General features: G+C 40.2%; 1 protein-coding gene and 1 pseudogene across 1 annotated transcript; both read right to left on the bottom strand.

Moving 5' to 3' along the window:
• Nucleotides 1–5,435: 5,435 nt before the first annotated feature.
• LOC109245146 (olfactory receptor 5G3-like) lies at nucleotides 5,436–15,121 on the bottom strand (annotated as a pseudogene).
• A 5,832-nt stretch (nucleotides 15,122–20,953) lies between these two features.
• Nucleotides 20,954–21,904, bottom strand: LOC109245324 (olfactory receptor 5G3-like). Its single transcript, XM_019412628.2, has one exon. The coding sequence runs from the start codon at nucleotides 21,902–21,904 to the stop codon at nucleotides 20,954–20,956; it is 951 nt and encodes a 316-aa protein (XP_019268173.1).
• Between the last annotated feature and the right edge of the window lie 728 nt (nucleotides 21,905–22,632).

Raw genomic sequence — 22,632 nt, forward strand, 5'->3', positions numbered from 1 at the left:
GCATTAGATAAACATTGCATCACAGGTCCTCCTGTTACCACATCTAAAATAGGCCCACTCCTCTTCCCTGAAAACCCATTATTTTTCTTTATACACTTAAGAGTCTATAAATAAATTTGACATTGTACATTTATTATCATTCCATGAACCATCAGAAGAAACAACCCATAAGTGTGACCCTGATGTGGAAGAAAGCAAGAGACTGAGTTTAAAACTCGATAAACGTATTTTCCGGTCCTTCCTAGATTTAGCCAGCCTACAAATCCACAGGCACTAATGCAAATAGCCATAGTGTGCAAGTGATTTTTCTGAGAAGAGTGCCAGCCTCAAAGAAGAAGGGTCTCATGAAACACATGAGAGAGTTAAGTCTAATCATGGATCATTTAGTGAGAAAACTTGCTATTTTCAGGACATCAAAGGACAAAAAACAACAACAAAAAACGGGCGGGTGGGGGGGGAATAAGATGGCGGAGTACTAGCAAGACCCTAGGCTTGTCTTATCCTTCAAACACAGGGAGATAAATATCAAATCATTCCGAATACCCAAGAAATTGATCTGAGGTCTCAGAGAAAACTTCAAAAAAGCAAAAACAAAAGAGTTTCCTCATAGGAAGATGCAAGATGCTGTAACATTAAAAAGAAAAATAGAGCCAATGATTTGGGCTATTTGTGGAGGACTCCGTTTAGAAGTGAGATAGTTCCTCAAAAGTCAAGGGCAAAAAAAAAAAAAAACAAAGAAAATCAAGGGCAATCTACATCATCTCTCATACACCAATCTCATGAGAAAGATCAGAAAGGGAAAGGATGGGAACAGAGGGAAAAGAGGCAGAGAAAAGGGAACAAAAGAAAGGAGAAAAGAACAAATGTTGCTTGAGGAGACGAATGGCCATGGCTGGCCTTTGAAGAGTGGAAGAAAGGACAGACAACTTTAGTTCCAAAATCCCATGTAAGAGCAGAGTAGGCTGCTAGTACCACAGCAGCTAGAGCAGTGGAAATAAAAATCGCCAGGAATACACTCGACTGTAACCTAGAAGCACTTGCACGCAGAGTAATCCTGGCGCGTGATCCTTCCCGGAGGAGTGATGAGGGTCCTCCGACAGCTTGGGTGCAAAAGACATCAAAGGCACACACTTTCCCTTGTAACATGAATAAGGCCTGAGGATCTAATGGAAAACATGGTGACTGTGGTTGACAACACTGTATTGTATGAAGTGAAATGTGCCAAGAGAGTAGAACTGAAAGGTTCTCGCCACCCCCGAAAGGCAACTATGTGAGGTGAGGGATGTGCGATTTAACTCGATGGGGAGAATCCCGTCACAGGGTACACGTATATCAAACCTTCCTTATTACATTATTTGCAATTTAAATATCTTACAATTATATTTGTCAATATGCCTCAATAAAGCTGGAAAAAATTTAAAAGAGGTAAGACATCAATGAGCAGAAAAAGAATGAGATGAAGTTGATGTGGAAAGACGTATGACCTTAAACCACACCTGGGTCCAGGTTGTTAAGAAAGATGACAATTAGGACTTAAAGTAACTATGTGCCTTATATTTGTTTTGTTCACTCGCTCACTTAACATGTTTTCTTGAGAACTTCCTATGTGTTAGGTGCTCTTATATGTATCATCGATTAATCTGTGTACAAACCACACATGACACTGGCCTCCTTGCAATTTTCCACCTAAGCCTTCAATGTATTGTTGTTAAAAGGTTATAGTTTCATTACACTTTTTTGTGCTCAGTTATTTTTAACAAAGATGTGTGAGACTATAAGATACTGAGTTGTAAAGTCTCGCATTTGATATATTGAATCAAGGAATGGAAAGGGAGAACAAGTCCCTAGAAAGGAAAACTGGAAAAATGGGTGGTATCATTGCCAGGAAATTCTTTTTCTCTTTTTTTCCCAGTGTATAAAAAGATGGCATTCATAGGAGTTGGACATATTGTGTACAATCGCAGAACTTTAGATAAAAAAGTAATATAAATGACATTGAGTCTATTACCCTCAGTTTACAAAGTAAGACGTTGAGAACCAGAAATGGTATAGAATTTATCCTCTTTTAATCCTTTTTTTCTTTTTGAAATGCCAGAGAAATTTATTTTAAATGGCACGGTTTTAGTCTAAAAATTATTTCGATCTGAAAGAGAACTCCAGCATGTCATGATTCTGTACACTCTGAAATAAGAATGATTAAAGTGTAACTACCAATTAATATCCAGGCACACGCAAATTGAAGACTGTCGCATTACTAGGTTGTACATGGGAAACGAACCCAACACTGCACGTTAACTTTTAATCCTCTTTCTAATGGGGAGAGTCAAGGTTCAAACTGACAACGCCTTAAGTCTAGTCCACCTCTTTCTTAGTACACGTTTTGCAATTCCACCTGAACATTGGTAAAAGCGCCGTCCGAATTCCCTCCCCAGTAGAAAATTCTTCCTAACAAATGTCCCCGTAAATGCCTCTTTTACATCCGTCTTCCTCAGGCAGTAAAGGAGCAGACTCAACGTGGGCATCCATGTGGAATAGAATGCAAAATCGAATTTATTAGCGTACTGAGATGAACTTGAACGAGGAAGTATGCAAAGGAAGAAAAGTGTCCCATGCGTGATGGCCAGAGCAGCCAAGCACGAGGAGCAGGTAGGGAAAACTTGCTGCCTGCATTTAGCGGATTGGATATTCAGAAGGTTTGAAGGATAAAAATGCAGGAGGCCCGGATGATGAGGGCACACAGGATTCCTATGAATCCAGCCATAATGGAAAGAACCAACTTACTCTTCTGGGTAGCAGCACATGCCAGGGAGGGAAAAGGGGGAATGTCACAGAAAAGGTGGTTGACCACATTTGAACCACAGAAGCCTAGGCAAAAGTGAAGGTCTCATGGACAATGGCACTTTGAGGACCCGTGGCACAGGGCCCCGCCACCAGCTGCACACGGGCCCTTTGGCACATGATGACTGTACGCGGCAAGGGTTTGCAGATGGCTGTGTACCGGTCACATGCTTGGCGGCCATGAGGAAACAGGCTAGTCACTACAAGCTGACCAAAAACCACATCAGTACAGCACAGCTCACAAAGGAGATGACTTTTCTCTCCCGAAAGGGATCACACCACATCGACGGAGCAGCGGAAGAAGAGGAGCATACACCCACAAAGGACAACGTTTCAAGGAAAAACTACATGGGTTTCTGGAGTCAGGAATCCATCCACATCAGGGTGACCATCCCCGAGTTCCCACCCCGCATGACAACATAAAGAACACTAAGCAGAATAAATGCCAGCAAAGACCACCCCTAGGCACACAGTTTTTAAAGTACAGAAAATCAGAAATAAAGAAAACAGTCTTCAAAGAAGGCAGAATCAGAAAGACACATCACCTACAGAGGAACAAAGGATCACAGTTGATCTCTCAGAAACCGCACCTCCTAAAAGTCAGTGGCCGTCTACTGGGCGCCAAATTTACAAATCGGGAGACTTCAGTGAGTGGAGGCCTTAACTGACAGGCAATTTCCCTCTGATACTGGGACTAACTGGCGATTCTTTACAAAATAGGCAGAACCACTTAACGACTTCCGGGGTGAACAAACAAATGAAGGGCAAAATGCACCTGCACTTGAATTTCTGTCCCTGCCCTCTAGGAAGAATCAGTCGGGAACATTTCCTACTAATAAAAACAAAACAAAAATGTATTTTAAGATGCACTGGGTTACAGCTATAAAGTCTAAGGGAAAAGAAGATGGTGCTGTAAGAGGACAATACACGGGCTCTAACTGACACTGTCTCTAATCATCCCTTAGGGTGAGTCCCCAGTGGAGGTAACACTGAAACAGTATATGAAAAGCAAGTAGTTAATCCATGTGAATATGGCAGGAAGAGAATTGTAGGCAGAATACATGAGCAGATCAGAACAGCAATAACCAGAGCTAGAGGAAGACAGTTGGTTTGAATATATTTGCATACACTTAGACAAGGACCTTACAGCAATTCAGGAAATTTATAATTATCACTTGCCTCCTGCTGTTCTCCTCCCAATCCCCGTTCAATAGCACCTGCATCACGAATGTTTACCAAGCAATTAGGACCAAAGAAAACACTTCAGCTCTCCTACTAGGCAATGCATATCTCAATAGGTGACAGATCTGACGCCTGTCATATAATGAAGACGCAGGACAGAGTCATTTTAAGGCAAAGTGTGACCGGGAAGAAAGTGTTGATCTTTCTCGATGAAAATACATTTCCCTTTGGCTCACCTAAGCCCAAGTTTTATCAAGTCTTAGTAAAATGGTGCTGGGAAATGTCACAAAACTGGCAACTAACAAATTATAATTTTTTTAATGATGTTTATTTATTTTTGAGAGGGACAGAGACAGAATGTGAGTGGGTTGGGGCAGAGAGAGGGAGGCACAGAATCTGAAGCAGGCTCCAGGCTCCGAGCTGTCAGCACAGAGCCTGACGCGGGGCTCCATCTCACGAGCTGTGAGATCATGACCTGAGCCGAATCGGACGCTCAACCGACCCAGCCACCCCGGCGCCCCCAACAACTGACAAAGTTACTCATTCATAATCTGGGACCTAGCTCTCTTACATTTGGAAATCTGTGCTACAGAAATATAAATCTCAGATACACATGTGGCAACATCGTTTGTAGGGAGAATAAAAGGAAACCAGCTGAAGGGGTATCACTAGGAGAAGCATACATTCTTTGTATGAAATGCTGTGCTACAAAAACTATAAAATTTACCTGAATATTAATAATTAATTCACTTAGTAGTTTACTTTTCAAATTGCATCATTTGCATTGTGTCATTTTGAATTCAGCATTTTTTTTTATCATTTCAAAGTGTTTAATAAGGAGAAAACATACCACCTTGTATAAAAATGACAGGTTCTGGGGTGAAGGGGGAGGGATGAGGGGAGACACAGGTCCTCAGAGGGAAAAAGTGAGATGGGAGCAGAGAGTTGCTAAGAATCTCTTGCTTTTACTTAGTTTTTGACAAAGATTTCAGTCACCAGTAGGTAAAAGTGTTTGATTAAACCAGAGAGTGTTAGCATGGAGAAATAGCTTCACCAGAAGTCATTGAGTCCATCTGCCTAAATCTATTTACTTATGGCTATTTTCATTCATTCACTTATTCATTCATTCAGTTTTGACACAGATGGCAGCTTTTCAAGAGTAAATTTTAGTTATGAAATTAAGCATATTTGTTGCAAAACAAGTCCGACCACTCAGACAAGCATGAAGCACCCCCACTCTCTGTGGCTCCTTTCAATGTCATGTTACTAAAGTAACCAACGTTAACAGCGTGGCCAGTGACTTTGCACAATTCTCTCTATGATCATGTCCATAGGCACACACCAATGTCTTTTACACATGAGGTGGGTTTTACCCGCCCCCCTTGTTCACCTTTGTTTACATGTTGGGGGGTTGGTCAACGAGAAGATCTGACCTCTGGTTGATCTGTGATCTGGACCCTGGCAACTGGAGGCTCCTCTCCCAGACCCTGTCCTTCGAACGTGCATTCTGCCTGCTTTCTCGGCTCCCAAAAGCTGCCCCAAGGACACAGCCTTGAGACAGTGATGTGTTCTTGGACACTCTGGACGGCATGTGTGACTGCCTCTATCTAATCTTTCAAGATTGGGCAGGAGGCAGAAGGGCTATGGTCTTACTGCTGCGACCAGGACAACCTCGCAAGTAAGTTTTCTTGTCTGGTCAACGTGCTCCCTACCATTCTGGAGTGGCCTGCTTCTCTCTTTGGTCTCTCCCTGCCTTTGGTGATGGGGCCGGTTGTGGATTTCAGCGGAAGCTCCCCAGGAAGTTGCAAACCCACACAAACTGTGATCGGTTCTACAGATTAAGGTTTGACCTGATTTTTTTTCTTATCAATGATCGTATCAGGACGTTTCCTCCGAACCAAAACATTAATATTTAATTTACTTTTTTTAATAATTAGCCACCCAACACTTCAAGGAATGTATGTTTCTCCTAATGATACAAATTGAGGTTGTTTCCTTTTCCCCCCCTACAAATGATGTTGCAGCATTTATGTCTGGTGTTGATATTGCGACAGCACAGATTTCCAAATGTAAGAGAGCCAGGTCAACGAGTATGTGAATTTTAACAGAAATCATCAAATTACTTTCTGAAAATGTAGCTGTTCTATACTTAGCCAATGTCGCTAAGTGTAATGTCGTGGTCAACATTCGTGGGCAACCTTACCAGCATTGCACAAATCGTTGTGATGTCTGCTAACGTGACAAATGAAAAAGAAACACTGTCTTGTCATTGTGATTTCATTTTTCCCAGCCATTGTGAAGTTCAGCAATTTTTAGTATATTTATATTTTTGGCCATTCCCATTTCCTGCTGTACCCATTGCTCATACAGCCATTTACTGGTCCATGTCTCTACTGTGTGTCATACACACGTACGTTTGGGTTCAGGACTTTCTCATCGGGACATTACCTTATTGTAAGTCACCTACTTTGCAAAAGCCCTCTCACTTTCCATTGTTCAACAGAACAAAGTGTATGAAACTTTATTAATGAACACTGTTGACCTTTCTCTTACAACATTTGCTCTTCTAATCTGGAATAAATGTCCTCCCACATATGAGACTATATAAATGCTCCTCTGTACTTTCTGTTGGCATATAGTACATTTGTACCTTTAATATATCTGTAAATTATTTTGTATTCCCCTTCACTTTATGGAAGGGGAATGGAGAAGACTGATGAAAAAAATATATGTAGTCTATAAGCAACCTGGTAAGTACTCAGGAATAAAGGGAACTTCTAGTTCTCAGCCCAGTGTTCTTTTGCATGTTATAAACCAACATCTAAGGTACAACACAACAGAGTTCTAATTACCAAAACTGCTGGAGAAGTTTTCCTTTCAAACTTCGTCCCAAATGTATATCTTACCTCCTTATTCCCCAAGCTGTAGACGAGGGGGTTCAACATGGGCATCACCACAGTATACAACAGAGAAATCACTTTATTGATATCCAGGGATGGACTTGAGCCAGGTCGAACAGAGATAAAGAAAAGAGTCCCATACAGGATGGAGACAACTACCAGGTGAGAGGAGCAGGTGGAGAAAGCGTTCTGCCTCCCATGAGCAGTCTTCTTCCAGATGGCCACCAGGATGCAAACATGGGAAACCATCATGATCAGGGCACTGAGGATTCCTGTAGATCCAGCCAAAAAGAAAAATGTAAGTTGAGTCAAGGAAGTGTTTGCACATGTAAGAGAAAGCAGAAGGGAAATATCACAGAAAAAATGATTGATGATATTTGGACCACACAAGGGTAAGCAAAAAGTCAATATCATATAGGTCATGCTGCTTAGAAGAGCCATGCCATAAGGCCCTACAACCAGCTGCACAGAGACCCTCTGGGACATAATGAGGGCATGCAACAAGGGCTTACCGATGGCCAAATACCAGTCATGTGCCATGGACGTCAGGAAGAAACATTCAGATACCACAAAGAAACCAGAGAACCACATCTGTGTGGTACAACCCTGAGAGAGCTGACTTTTTTCTATGCAAAGATATCACACAGCATCTTGGGGGCAATGGAAGAAGAGGAACAATACCTAAAAGGTCGAGGGGCTAAGAAAAATACATAGACTTTCACTGGTCAGTTGTAACCTGTGTAAGAAATTTAAAAGTACATTTTATTTTTGCAATGTTAATTAGCATACACAAAATTGCTTCTTTTAAAAAAATTTAATGTTTATTTATTTTGGGACAGAGAGACAGAACACAAAAAGGGGAGGAGCAGAAAGAGATGGGGAACAGAGAACCTGAAGCAGGCTCCTGCTTCCGCACAGAGCCTGACACGGGGCTTGAAACCACAAACCATAAGATCCTGACCTGAGCTGAAGTCAGTCGCTCAGCTGACTGAGCCGCCCAGCTGCCCCATATTCATCATAGCTTCTTCAATGTATTACAAGTGTTTTTTAATCTAAAGGAGGCAGTTAGGAAAACAGCACTGGACTGGCAACGGTATTCCTGAGGAATAGTTCCTGTCCCTTGGGACACCGTGCAAACTTGGGCGATTTATACTTGATCTTTTTGGATTCGGCACCCTCTGCCATCCAAAGAGCAGTCTAAGTATCAAATCTAAATTTCCCTTGGGTTCTAAAATTGTATTTGAAACGAGAATAAGTATCTGTATTTCATCTTTATCACATGATAGAATAACAATGCCTACCTAGGAATACCGTAACCAGTGAGATTGTAAGAAATGATGAAAAATTCAGACCCTGATAATAGACATTTGGGACCGGCTAAACAGAACAGAAATAAAGCCCTTTCCGTTCCTGTTTTGATGGAGAGGATAGTGCCATTCAGATGAAATGAGGACAACATTCATATCTGTGTATATTAATCTCTTCCCCTTATAAAAGGCTTACAAAGAGAAATGTCAACAAATGTCGGTAGCATTCTTTACAAGGGGTAGTTCTATGGAAACTCATAATAGTCATTTTTATATTTATAAAGGACAGGCCTGCAAATGAGAGATTGGATACATTTACTCTTTAACCATCATGAATACAGAAATGGCAGAAAGAAATAGGAACAGAGGATTCATGTTTGGGGTTAAATGAATCAAAGAAATTTCCAGATCGTGTAATTCATATAATCATATCATATAATTCAAAAAAGAAATATAATGGTTTGGGAGGCACTGAGATGCCCTTCCTTTGAGATTAATTAATCTATTAAATATTGTATAGGAACTTCCCATGGAAATCAAGAGAAAAATAAGTATCCACTCTAGTCTCAACTGACGTGATCATTAGCGGCAATGTTACCATACATTTCCATGAATATATGAATATATTTTGTTCATTGAAATAAAATTATTTCCCCTAATTCCCTGTAATGTTTATAAACCTATTTAAGGCATAAATTCTGACAGGTGATCTCTATGTTATTAACACAATGTGTGAAATGCTTACCATTTTTATTGTTACAAAATTTTTAAGTATTTTTCTGACTCATCAACTGAGTAAAAACACATCAAGCTGTTTAAAATGACAGTAAGAAACACAAGGTGTGGGATTATCCGTAAGAAAGAGTCCAGATTCATATGTTTGTTACCAGGTCAAACAATTTCCTATATTAAAAAAAGTATTCACACTTTGAAGATACAGTGATTAAGATGTGAACCCTGAAATGCTACAGTGACAAAACAATAGTTAATATAATGTTTGTGCCCCCTGAGTTTATCATTACTTGAGAATTATCTGTGGAATGCATTTTCCACAGGGCAATTGCTTATTAATGGCAGCACTAAAATCAATCGCGGGAAATAGTGCCTGGGCATAAAAAGAAAGCCCACTTTTCAAAGCAGTGTTTGATAAATCCAAGACGACATATGCCGCAGCATTTCAGAGAAAGCTCCCTTCTTCACTGAGAGCTGAAGTGGTTGGAAAAACACTGCTTTCGTTTCATGCCTAACACAGTTCAAAATCTACGTGCAATGGCAGGCAGTGGTTGTGGACATTTGTGGACTAACAAGGGGAGGGCGTTTGGTGAGGGGAACGTGCTTCCATCCTTCTATTGCTCAGCACGCAAACAGGAATAAGACTCCGCCTCCCCTGTAAGGGGGACGATTTCTATGACCTTTGCATTTCTACATTCGGTGACCCGAGAATTTACCTGGACGTTGAAGTATCAGAAAGAGAGAAGAAGATCCGGCTTAAAATCGGGATCAAAACCTCAGTTATTTAGTGACCTGAAGAGCTGGACTAAACCAAAGACCACTCTCTCTGGGGTACTGGGACAATGAGTTTATGTTCCCACAGATCAGGTTCATTCTGAAGTCTTGCTAGTGTATTTCAAAACTTGCTATTAATCAATATGGGGGATACTCATTTCTTTAAGTTCATAGTACCCCTGGCTGAGTTCAAGGTAAATCAAAGCACAGACTTTTCAAAGAAGGAGATGTCATTGTGCACTAAAATGGTTGGGAAATATTTCATGGGCAGATTGGTTTGGAAAGGTGGACAAGTTTGAGATGACCTGAAATTGAGAGGAAAGACATTTCAGGTAGAACTAAGGAGATGAACAGAGGCAGGGAGGCAGGAACATTCAACTTGATTGGAATAAAGCTTCATGAAGGAGAAGAGAAAATATCACATTGAGGGAATAGTGGCATAGGCAGAATAATGGTCTCCAGTGATGTCCACCTCTTAACCCCAGGGACCGGTGATCATGTCACCTTACATGGTAAAAAGTGACTTTACCCATGTTATTAACTTAAGGACCTTGGAATGAGATTATCTGTGAGCTCTCTCAGGAGATGTAAGTAAGGAACATGGGCAGATATGCAACTCTGAGGGTTTTGAAGATGAAGGAAGGGGCCATCAGCTAAGAAATGTGGGCAGGGTTTAATAGCTGGAGAAAGCGGGAAACATTTTCCTCTAGAGATTCCAGGAAGCAATGCAATCCTGCCAACACCTGATTGTAGTCTGGTGAGACCCATGTAGGACTCCTTAGCCTGCAGAGCATTAAATCAATACATTGTGTATACAACATTATGTTGTTTTAGCCACTGAACTTGTGGTAATTTGTCAGGACAGCATTGAGAAACTAAAACACATAGGTTGGATGACCTCAGTCACCACTTTCTCTCAAAAACCTTCTATGATCCCCTAAAAGGGTTATGATCTCCCACCTCTGAAACTGCCATAACATTTCCCCAGTAGCTCGTCTCCAGTGTCATCTGACTTTTAAGAGTCAAGGACATGGTCTTACAATGGTCTATATCCTATGAAGTCCTGATGTCAGAGAGTTGCTGAGAAGACATATTCTGTAAGCATTTTTGAGCGATGTGTAAATTAAAGCAAAAATATTTCACAATCCATAATAATTTGAATGTAGCATTTAAATTATATCATACACTTTGCTTAAAGGAGGTAGAATAGGGGCACGTGCGTGGTTCAGTCAGTTAAGCATCTGATTCTTGATTCCAGCTCAGGTCATGACCTCAGGGTTTGTGGGTTCATGCCCTGCATCAGGCTCCGTGCTAACTGTGGAGCCTGTTTGAGATTCTCCCTCTTTCGCTGCCCCTCCTCAGCTCTCTCTCTTTCCCTCTATCTCTCTCTCTCAAAATAAATAAATGAACTTAATTTTTTTAATCAAGTAGTATAAAGCCATTTTGCCCCATTCTTCTACTTGAAACCAACCAAAACTGGTAAGGAAACGGACAATAACAACAAGAAAAGATAAAGAAAATGACACTTTATGAAACTTCAAGAGAAGGAAATGATATGATATGAAAAAGATGATAAAGCAAATTCTATTATAGGAAAATGCTTCACTTTGACATTGAGAAAAATTTTCCCTCTGAAGAATGTAAACACTAAAAAAAAAGATATAATTGCTTAATATAATGGCTAGCTAACTGGCTGACTAGAGGTGGTCGTCAAGAGGATGTAGCTACCCATTGACTGTCTAGCTGGACCTGGGCAATCAGAGGCTCTGAGGCCCCCACCCATGGTCCTTGGAATGTACACTCTGCCCACCTGTCCAGAGCGGGAGCTGTTTTCAAGGAGGCATCCTCAAGGGAGTAATGTGTTGTTGAGACGATCTGGATGGCGTATGTGACTGAACCCAGTGAAGGCCCCTATATAAACGTTTAAGGGGGCGCCTGGGAGGCTCTGTCGGTTAAGTGTCCAACTCTTGATTTTAGCTCAGGTCATGATCTCATGGTTCCTGGGTTTGAGCCCCACATCCGGCCCTGCACTTACCGCACGGAGCCCACTTGAGATCTTCTGCCTTCCTCTCTCTTTCTCTAACCCTCCACTGCTCATGCTCTATCTTTATCTCTCTCAAAAAATTAGTAAACTTTAAAAGATTCCAGCAGGCAGGTGTGGAGAGATGCTCATCATGCTGCTGTCCCAAAGAAGCATTATCTGGAAGTTTTCTTCTTTGTTAAACTTGCCACCTGCCATACGATGTGGGCTGCCTCTTTCCTCAGTCTCTCCTGCCCTCTGACTACAGTGGCCAGTTTTAGATGTTACCTAGGTAATTCCCAAGTTTAGGAACCAACAATTGGTGAGCCAGCTAGGAGACCTAAGAATGGAGTCTCGGGAAAGAGGCATCGGGAGGGAAATCTCAAGTTGGCCCGTGACCTCTGTATGGAGGGGTGGCCTGTGTGTAGATGCTGGTGGACCGCCGCTTGAGTGCAGAGATGCCCCCAGACGTCAGCTGCTTCGATGCCCCTGTTTGTGGGACTGCTGCAAAGTACGAAAGAAGTGGCTGCATGGTGGGCTGGCCTCTGCTGTGGGAAGCCTGCCTAGTCACCTACACACAGCTAGAGACTGACGCTTGCGTTAGAAAGTTAGAAGAGCTGAGGTTTGAGAAGAAAGGGCAGGTGTCCACCCTCTGCTGTCTTCGGGGCTGGCAGACGAGGTGTGCTTACGTAGAACTAAAACTTAATTTTCCTTCATCTGCTAAGCCATGAAGGTTTCTTGGACTATTGCTCTATCTTGATAAGATTGTGAGAGTTTTTATTTCTCTTCTAAGTAATCTGTGCTTTATCAGAATTATTTCCTGTGCTTTCTGTTGTCTCTATCAAGTGTTTGATTACTTAAGAATCCATCTTTACTAGACTTACAGGAAAAAACTAAAAGACTATCAGAAAAATACTGTCCTCAATGTTTTATTAGTGAAAATAAGAGATATAAACATAAATATGTTTCAATGTTTGTATACATCTTAGGTGAAAAGAACGGTCCTCAGGTTCAAGTATACAAATTGGTACAAGAACTGTCTACTGGTTAATTTTGTTTCTTATCACATCTCAAAAGTAAGCAGTTAGTGGCAATCGTGTGTGGATGTTTTATTAGTCCATCAAAGGCTTTGGAGAATGGTCAGTGTCCTCCATGTTTATTATATGTGGTTACTTCCAGGGTAATCACTGACTAACTCTTGGTTAATTATGTGTTATCCCTCATCAGAGGATTCTATACTGTCTTTGCTTTATTGCTGGTTCACAAAACAATAGAGGAAAATTGACTAAAATCTTAGATCAGCATTGATAGGGCAATTTCACTTAAAATTATTGAGAATATTACTATAACATGTTCCATTAGCCAAACCTATAGCCCTGATAAAAGTGTAAAGGTAGAGCACAGGCAAGACCCAATGCAGAAAGATCATGTGAACATCGCAAATGCATTTTGTTTTATTTTTATTTTTTAAAGTTTACTTATTTGAGAGAGAGAGAGAGAGAGCGAGCAGGGAAGGGACAGAGAGAGAGGGAGACACAGAATCTGAGGCAGGCTCCACGCTCCAAGCTTTCAACACAGGGCCCGACTCGGGGCTTGAACTCACAGGCTGGGAGATCATGACCTGAGCCGAAGTCGGATGCTTAACTGATTGAGCCACCCGGGCACCCTGCAAATGCATTTTAAACAATTGCCTTCAATCCTTCGGATGTGCTTTCTTGGTTGAGACTAGGAATGGTAAGTGGGGGGACTAAAGAGACGTGTCACAGTCTACCAATGATACTATTTCGTGGGTTCCTTACCACTGTAATCCCATATTTTATAGTGCCTAGAGTGTAAATGCCTCTGTGTATCTGCTAACTACTAACTCAAGAGATAAGTGCGATCATCCCAGACAATCACAATACTAAACCTTAGCTATCCTGCAAAATTCGTAGCTTCCAAATGTTCCCGCAACCTCTTATCCCTAAATGCACTTAAGCAGCCAATAACTGTTACCCTGAGATTCCATCTTCCTGTTCGTACCTTCTGTCCCATGACTAAGATGACTCATTTCCTCCTACTTTCCAAGAATTTGCGCAGGGAATAATTCTTAGAAGAAAATTAAGTTTCGAATGACCATCCCCAATCAGCCTTAAAATCGTTCAGCTACTTGCTCCCCGCAGAACACTCATGTTAAGCTACTCCCCACATTTTAGCACTCTTAATACATGCTTGATTAAAGACTTTGGGTTGATATTTTCTTTCTTTCAGTGTAGGATTTACCTTAAAGAGTTGTAAATATAAAATGTTAGCAAACATTTTAGCAGAGAACAGGCTTCATAGCAGTTCCTCCATAAACGGTAGTAATACTGATGCTTCCAATAATTAAAAACATTTGTAGCTGATTTCATCGGAGGATGACGATGACGATGATGACGATGACGATGATGACGATGACGATGATGATGAAGACTAGGAAAGGAAACCGCCAATAATTGGGAGCGACTTGGAACAATCACAGTGGAACAGTAAACTTTTTGAGGCTAGAGCAAACCCAACAGTAGGGCACATTGCCAGCAGTAAACTGAAATGCAAACAGCAAATTACTCTGATGCTTAAATTATTGTTTTCCTTGGTGATACCACACAGTGTTGCAGATTTCAGGCCGTTGTTTCTTTACTGATACACATCTCCGTGTTGCTTGCCGGCATTTTTGAAAGGGAATTTTATAGACTTCTTGTTAGAGATTTCCGTCTCAAGCCTCTAGAAACAAGCCAGGTCCTTTCCTGCCACGTAAGCCTCTGCCATTAGGATACAAGTAATAACGGAGCATTTTTTACCGTCACAGTTAGAAGAAGGCCGAAAAATTTGTAGTCTTACCCTTTGACACTGAAATGGGAGATGAAATGAGGTCACATATGTCTAGGGGTTTTTAAATGGAGCCAGGAGGCCAGAAAGGAGATGGGCCTTTTGTGCGTCCTCATCAGTGAAACCATCAACTTTTGGACGGGGCTAAACCACAAATATTCCAAGGATTCAGCCCAAACACCTGCAACTTGCTACACTAGGAAACTTTGCTTAGTGATAGCCTTAGCAACAAATTATATTCAGTTTCGTTTTCTGCCTCCAACACCAATCAAAATTCTTTGTAAACAACAAATACAAGCCATCTCTTATGTCTTCATAACCTCTTGACTTTTGTTCTCTGAGAGGACACAGTTTGGGCTGCTACCCAAATCTGTGTCCCCCAAATTGCAGTTCTGAGACCCCCAAATATAATGCTTGGTTTTATTTTAGCTTTGCCTCTTTCCTTGGTCAACGCCAAGTTTTTAGAGTTAAATAAAAGACTTCTACATCTTTGAAAAATGCCTGTATTCAATGAGTGGATTTACTTTTTAAAGTGCCCAGGGAAACAGTGCATGAAACTTCAAACCACGGAAAGGCCAACCTTGCTTTGACTTGGTCTGTGGGACTGCAGCAAAGTATTTGGGCAGAGTCCTCTTCTCTGCCCAGGGAAGCAGGCTTGGCAGAGAAGAGATCGGTGGCAATGAATTCCTTGCATTTGTAAAGGAAGTTGCTTGTGAAGTTTATTCTTAAGCTATGCCACTTGAGATCCAGATCTCTTTTTTGTTGTTTAATGTTTTTAATTTTTATATTTTATTATTTTCATTTTTCATTATTGAAGTATATTTGATATACAATGTTATATTAGTTTTGAGTGTACAATATATTATGTCAACAATATACATTACTCAGTGCCCACTATGATAAATGTAGTCACCATCTGTCACCATACACTATTTACTAAAATTTTTATGCTGCGCTTCCTTTTTTTTTTCAAATGAAAATACCTTTATCTTACGAATTTTAGAAAACAAAAAAGGAAGAGGAGAAAAATGTTACCCAGAATCTTACCATCCAAGGACAAGCAATTATAACATTTGAGCCAATTTTCTTTCAGTTTTTTATTCTGCTTAGCTACTTTTTCATAATTATGACTTTTTAATCCACATTTAAAAAATTAATGTTTACTTATTTTTGAGAGAGGGAACCTGAAGCAGGCTCCAGGCTCTGAGCTGTCAGCACAGAGTCCGATGTGGGACTTGAACCCATGAATCATGAAACGTGAGCTGAAGTCCAGTGCTTAACCGACTGAGCCACCCAGACACCCCTTTAACCTACATTTTAATTCACATTATGTATTATTACTTTTTTTTATCAGTTCAAGTATAATTAACATACAGTGCTTTCTTAGTGCCAGGTGGACATTATAATGATTCAACAATTTTATACATTACTCAGTTCTCATCATGATAAGTGTACTCTTAATTTCCTTCACCTATTTCATTCATCCCCCCACCCCCACCTCCACTCTAGAAACCACCAGTTTGTTGTCTATATATAAAACTCTGTTTTTTTTTTGTTTGCCTATTTATTTATTTATTTATTTACTTACTCACTTATTTATGTTTCTTAAATTCTACATATGAGTGAAATCATATAATAGTTGTCATTCTCTGACTGACTTATTTCATTAGCATTAAACCCTCTAGACACATAAATTTGATTACTAATGGCAACATTTTATTTTGTGGCTCAGTTAATGGCCGAGAACTTCTATTGTGCATATAAACTACAAATGCTATAATTTATTTTATTTATTTTTTTAGCTTTAGCTTGAAGTACTTGTTATTTTTTTAAAATTTTTATTCATTTAGTTTACTTTTTATTTTATTTTATTTATTTATTTTTTTAAGTTTACATCCAAATTAGTTAGCATTTAGTGCAACAATGATTTCAGGAGTAGATTCCTTAATGCCTCTTACCCATTTAGCCCATCCCCCCCCACACCCCCTCCAGCAACCCTCTGTTTGTCTCCATATTTAATAGTCTCTTATGTTTTGTCCCCCTCCCTGTTTTACAGTATTTTTGTTTCCTTTCCCTTGTGTTCATCTCTTCTGTGTCTTTAAGTCCTCATATGAGTGAAGTCATATATTTGTCTTTCTCTGACTGACTAGTTTCCAAATGCTGTAATTGATTAAGTGAATTGTCCTTTATTCTTGTAGCCAGACTCTTTAGAGAACTCTGTGCTAGGTTCAAGTTTTAGAGATGCTGAGTCTGTTCTTAATGGAGTCTCCTCTTGTCGTCCAAGAGGTAAATGAGAGTTAAAATGCCTAAGGGCAAGCAGTTTCTAAAGGATATTTTTTTTTGTAATATAGTTATCCAAAATTTTATTAGGAATTGTTTTCCATATCTCTTTGTATTATAAATTCATTGAACTATCCAGGTAAGTGGATTGAGTTATTTCAGATGCCTGTACCATGTTAAACTATGAGGGTTTTTTGTTTATTTATAATATGGGTGCTAAATTTTGTTCAGCTTTGTAATTCCAACAGCTTTTATTGGGTTACCTCATACATGACCATAGCTTATTACCTCCTTTCTTATAAATGTGTGCTATTCCTCCATTGAAAGACTGAGGTTTTTTCCCTTGCCTTTGAATGTAGGCTGCCCTTAGTAACTTGCTTGATCAATGAATTCAGCAGATTCTTGGGCGGAATTCTGGAATCAGATCACTCACTGGACACCTGGCAGCAAGAGTCCCTTAATGGTGGAATGGGGCAGTCATAACCACTAGCATGCCCAAGCATTGCAATCACTAAGACCAGTGGATTGGGTTGGGGTACAGGTGAAACCTACACATTGAATTATTTAATTATCTCTAGGCTGTGAAAGCGCAGAAGATATGGTAACTATTGGACTATGAAGTTTGTTGTTAAATGAATACCTCTCACATGCTAAAGGATGAAAATAACAGGCCAATTTCCAATGCATGATATGATGTCAAAATCAGATAGGCAACATTTAAAAAGGTCTTCATCTCCTACAGTTAGAGACCAGACTGCATAGAAGCTCAATCCAACAACCTGATACTGGAAAACAGAATAAGAAAGGAGCTGAATTCATACCTCTGTAAGTTTCCAGTATAAAAGTCAGGATTCTGATAGGGAAGGAGTTGGACACTGAGAATAGGGAATAAGACATCTGATGTGTTTGAGATATTCCATTTTTCCCAAATCTTCTGACCCTGTAAAGTAGCCCTCTCCCCCTTGCTGGAAGAGACCAACCTTCCGCTGCCAGAGACAATAAAGAGCCCTCACCTGAGGGAGGTGTGACACAAGATAATAAATATTTTTCTCAATATCTTGTCCCACCTCCCCTTTTAGCTTTTCGACCTAAACCAAGAGCAAGGCTTAGAATGGTTTGGTCTGAAGACTAAAGAGAATTGGCCACAAAAAGAGTTACAGGGCTTGGCTAATAAGTACCAGCCAGAAATGGAAAAGAGCTTGAAGGTAATGTGCTTAGGGAGGGAGGAATATAAAGCTGGATGAGGAAGAATTTACTGATGCAGAACTCCAGTGACTCAAAAGTTACCTTCTAGGCAAGACACCAGGAGTGTATTCTTATGTACTATCAGGGTATCTCCTTGAGCTTTGAAACGAATGACAGCCTACAGTAAGTGCAGTAGAAATAACATTATTACCGTGGGAGAGTATTGAAGAAGGGGCCCAAAGGCTCAGAGATGTTAGGACGCTTGAAAGGAATTATGATATAAGTAAATATATATGATGATGATGATGCTATCAGGAATCCATTAAAAAGATCCCAAGGGACTATGTTCCCTGAGAGGACACTTCTTCCACTGAAACAATAAAGAAAGGCACTAATAAGAGGGGCTCCAGCTGGTGGGAAGCCAGTGGTATGAGATATTGTTATGCATCCAGGCTTCCTAGAGCCAGGGAGAATGATAGGATTCCAGAACACGTGAATAAAGAAATTAATGCCACCACCAAAGACATAGAGGATACAGCAGAAGTAATCATATTATCTCTCTATTTAAGTCAGCAGTCTGGCCATCCAGAAATCAGATGGCTCTTAGAGAATGGCTGTAGACTGCTTAAAGTTCAACCAAATAGTGGCCCAATAGCAGCTCCATACCTTACATGGGATCGTTTACAAGGTCTCCCATGCATGGTATGCAGTTAATGACTTGGGAAATGTATCCTTTTCTATTCTGCCTAGAATGGAGGATGAGAAACAATTTATATTCATATGAGATGAACAACAATATTGATTTACAATTTTTCCTCAAGGCTGTATTAACTCGCCTCCCCTCCTTAATATAGTCCCCAGGTATGTGGCCCCCTAAGGTATTTGGCCTCCTACCTACTACACTTAGTGGATACTAATTGTAATGTCTACTATATTGGTAATATCATGCTGATAGAGCAGGTTACACAAGCAGATGCTGGAACATTGGAGACCTTGATAAGACACCTGCGCTCCAGAGGGTGGGAGACAGAACACAAACACACAAACACCTATTAGGATTCAGGAACTTGAAATGTCGGGTGAGTTTTACAGGTCCAGTGGTTAGGGGTATGCTAGAATACTCCATTCAAAGTAAAATTTATGAAGAAAGAACCAGAGGGTCCCAGTAGGCCTCTTTGGGTCTTGGAGGCAGCCTATTCCACAGCTAGGAATAGATCTCCAACAAGGATACCAAATGGCACAGAAGGCTGTAGGCATTAAGCGGGATGCAGAACAGGAGAGGCTCTGCAGCAGGTCCAGGTATAGTGCAAGCAGCCCTGCCCCTTGGGCCACGTGATACAACAGGATCTATAAGGAAAGTGATGGTCATGGGAAAAAAGCAACATGGAGCTTATTACAAACCTCAGTGGGAATGCTGCTGGTCCTGAGCTTCAGGAGCCATTCTATACCATTGGCAAAAAGAATGCTATGGCTTTTGAGAAAGAGCTCCTGGTATGTTTGTGGGCCGTAATAAAAGCGAAGTCTTGTCCAGAAGCCACCATGTGTGTATGTATCCAGGACTGCTCTAATGCTGTGGGTCCTGTCAGATCCTCCAATAAAGTACAATAGGCAAAGCAGAAATCATAAGATGTAAATGGAACTCCATATAAATGGAGCCCAAGTAAAGGCAGAGGGCGTGATTAAGCAGCAATTCAAATGTACATGAATAAAACTTCTCCTTTCCCACCTCAAATGCAGCTCCCATTGAAGTGATCAATGTCAACAGCTTGCTGTGCATCCTTTATAGTTCTCCCTGTACTCATTTACACCTGCATGCACATGCACATTTTATTATACAGCTTTCGTCCTTGTTCTTAGTGATCGTAACTACACTTTGATCTTCAGCTTGAGTTTTTTTCCACCTGACAGTGACTGCATACAATTGTCCTCTCCAGGTCAGTCTATAATTACCTTATCTAATCTTTTCATTTGTTGTGCATTTTGCACACACACACACACACACACACACACACACACAAACACAACTTGACTTTTCTTATAATGATGTAAGAACTATTTTCTTTATTTTATTTTTCCATGCATAATTGTTATATATACGTAATCTTATTCATTGGCCTTTACATTTCTGTTGTTCAGATTTATAAAGGAGAAATTCTACGTCAAATGCTGTGTAAATTGATCATTTTATATAGAAACTACCAGATTTTTTGGGTAATGGGGAATTCATATTATAAACAGAAAATACAGAATGTACATGGCCAAACAGGAACTTCATCGTCATTGAAAACTAATAATATTTCATCTCTATTAAAAGGCACTGCACTGACATTTTAATTTCATTTCACTTACTTGACCAATGATGATAGTGAACCTTTTTTCCATACATTTCTGTGTAGGGATCACCATTTCTGTGAATTGCTTGTTCATTTTTTCCCCATTTATCTAGTTTTGTTTCCATTGAATTTTAGACTGTTCTTTCATTATTAGGGATATTATCTCATTATTTGGCACATGTCACAAACATTTTCTCATTTTATTGTTTACTTTTTAATATTGTTTGTGGTACTCTGAACTTTTTATTATAACTTTTGGTTTTCTTGTCTGGATAAAATAGTATTCAAATATCCATGATAGTAAAATATTCACCTAAGTTTTCTTTCAGTATATTTTCACATTAATATTCTCAATATTTCACTATTTTGTTTTGAAACTCTTGTCATGTCACAGACAACAAGATGGGGCAGAAAAAATATTTAAGTACTAGTCCATTTTTCAAATCACTTATGACCCGGCAGTGGACAAATTCACATGCAGCTTCTGATTTCCACTTCAGTGATCTTTCTCCTACACAGCCTGCACCAACATCTATGGTACAACACGGCAGGGTTCTATTTTGCCAAAACCATTAGAGAATTTTTCCTTTCAAACTTCCTCCTGAGTGCATTTTTTACCTCCTTGTTCCTCAGGCTGTAGATGAGGGGGTTCAACATGGGGATCACCACGGTATAAAACAGAGAAATCACTTTATCGATATCCAGGGAGGGACTTGAGCCAGGCTGAACATAGGTAAAGAAAAGAGTCCCATACAGGATGGAGACAACTGCCAGGTGAGAAGAGCAGGTGGAGAAAGCTTTCCTTCTCCCATCAGCAGTCTGCATCTTCAAGATGGCCGCCAGGATGCAAACATAGGAGACCATGATGATCAAGCCACTGAGCATTACTACAGCTCCAGCCAAGATGAACAGCACTAATTTATTGATCAAGATGTCTGCACATGCTAAGGAAAGCAATGGTGAAATGTCACAGAAGAAGTGATTGATGATATTTGTACCACAGAAGGGTAAGCGAAAAGTGAGAATTGTATGGGTCATTGTGCTTAGAAGAGCCATGGCATAAGGCCCTACTACCAGCTGCACACAGACCCTCTGGGACATGATGAGTGTATACAACAAGGGCTTACAGATGGCCATGTACCGGTCATATGCCATGGAAGCCAGGAGGAAACATTCAGTTGCCACAAAGAAACCAGAGAACCACATCTGTGTAGCACAACCCATGAAAGAGATACCTTTTTTCTCTGCAAAGATATCATACAGCATCTTGGGGGCAATGGAAGAAGAGGAACAAATATCTACAAAGGACAAGTGGCTGAGAAAAAAGTACATAGGAGTGTGGAATCTGAGATCAGTCCATATGAGAATGATCATCCCTATGTTACCCCCCAGGGTGACAAGATAGACAATGAAGAGCATGACAAAGAGGACAATCTGCTCTTGGAGAATGTCTGTGAGACCCAAGAAAAGAAATTCAGTCACTTCAGTCTGATTCTTATTTTCCATTGGTCAGTTTTAACCTGTTACAAGAAGCAAAAACATTTAAAAAATCAATCATCAATAGTTACAAATAATATTTTAACCTAATGACAGATTACCCCAAACAGGTCTCTAACAGGAAGTTATGGAAATATTATTGACCTGGAAGACAGTATTTCCATGTACTAGTTCTGGGAGTTGTGCAAAGATACTGTGTAAACTTGGACAATTCATCCCTGATCTCTTTGGATTTGGTACTCTCTCCCATAAAAAGAAGAGTTCAAGTGTATGGTTTAAATCTCCCTCAAGTCATAAAATCATATTTGAAATGGGAATTAGTCTCCATATTTCATTTTACTGGATTATGGGATAACAAAACTCTCTTAGAATATCTTTACTGGGAATGCTGCCAAATCTCACCAGTGTGATATTCAGATCCTGACATTAGACATCTGGGAAAGACTAAGCAGGAGAATTCCTGTTCTTATTGAAAGATCAGTACCATTCTATTATTGTTAGGACATAGTTCATAGATGGGCTTATCAGTCTACTCTGTACTTTCACTGGTAATGGCAGGTGGAAAGGATAATACACAATTGACAAAGGTGATTCATATAAAGGCATATGGTGTCATGGAAGAAATAGAGAGGCCTTGCCTTTGAGATCAAGTGATCTGGCAAATGTGAGACGGCAACTTTTCATGGAAATTGTGTAGAAAATTAAGACTTTGGTGCATCTAAATAATGTAGAGTTGT

This window comes from Panthera pardus, unplaced genomic scaffold (genome assembly GCF_024362965.1).
Source record: "Panthera pardus isolate Hobbes unplaced genomic scaffold, ASM2436296v1 HiC_scaffold_12, whole genome shotgun sequence".
NCBI lineage: Eukaryota > Metazoa > Chordata > Mammalia > Carnivora > Felidae > Panthera > Panthera pardus.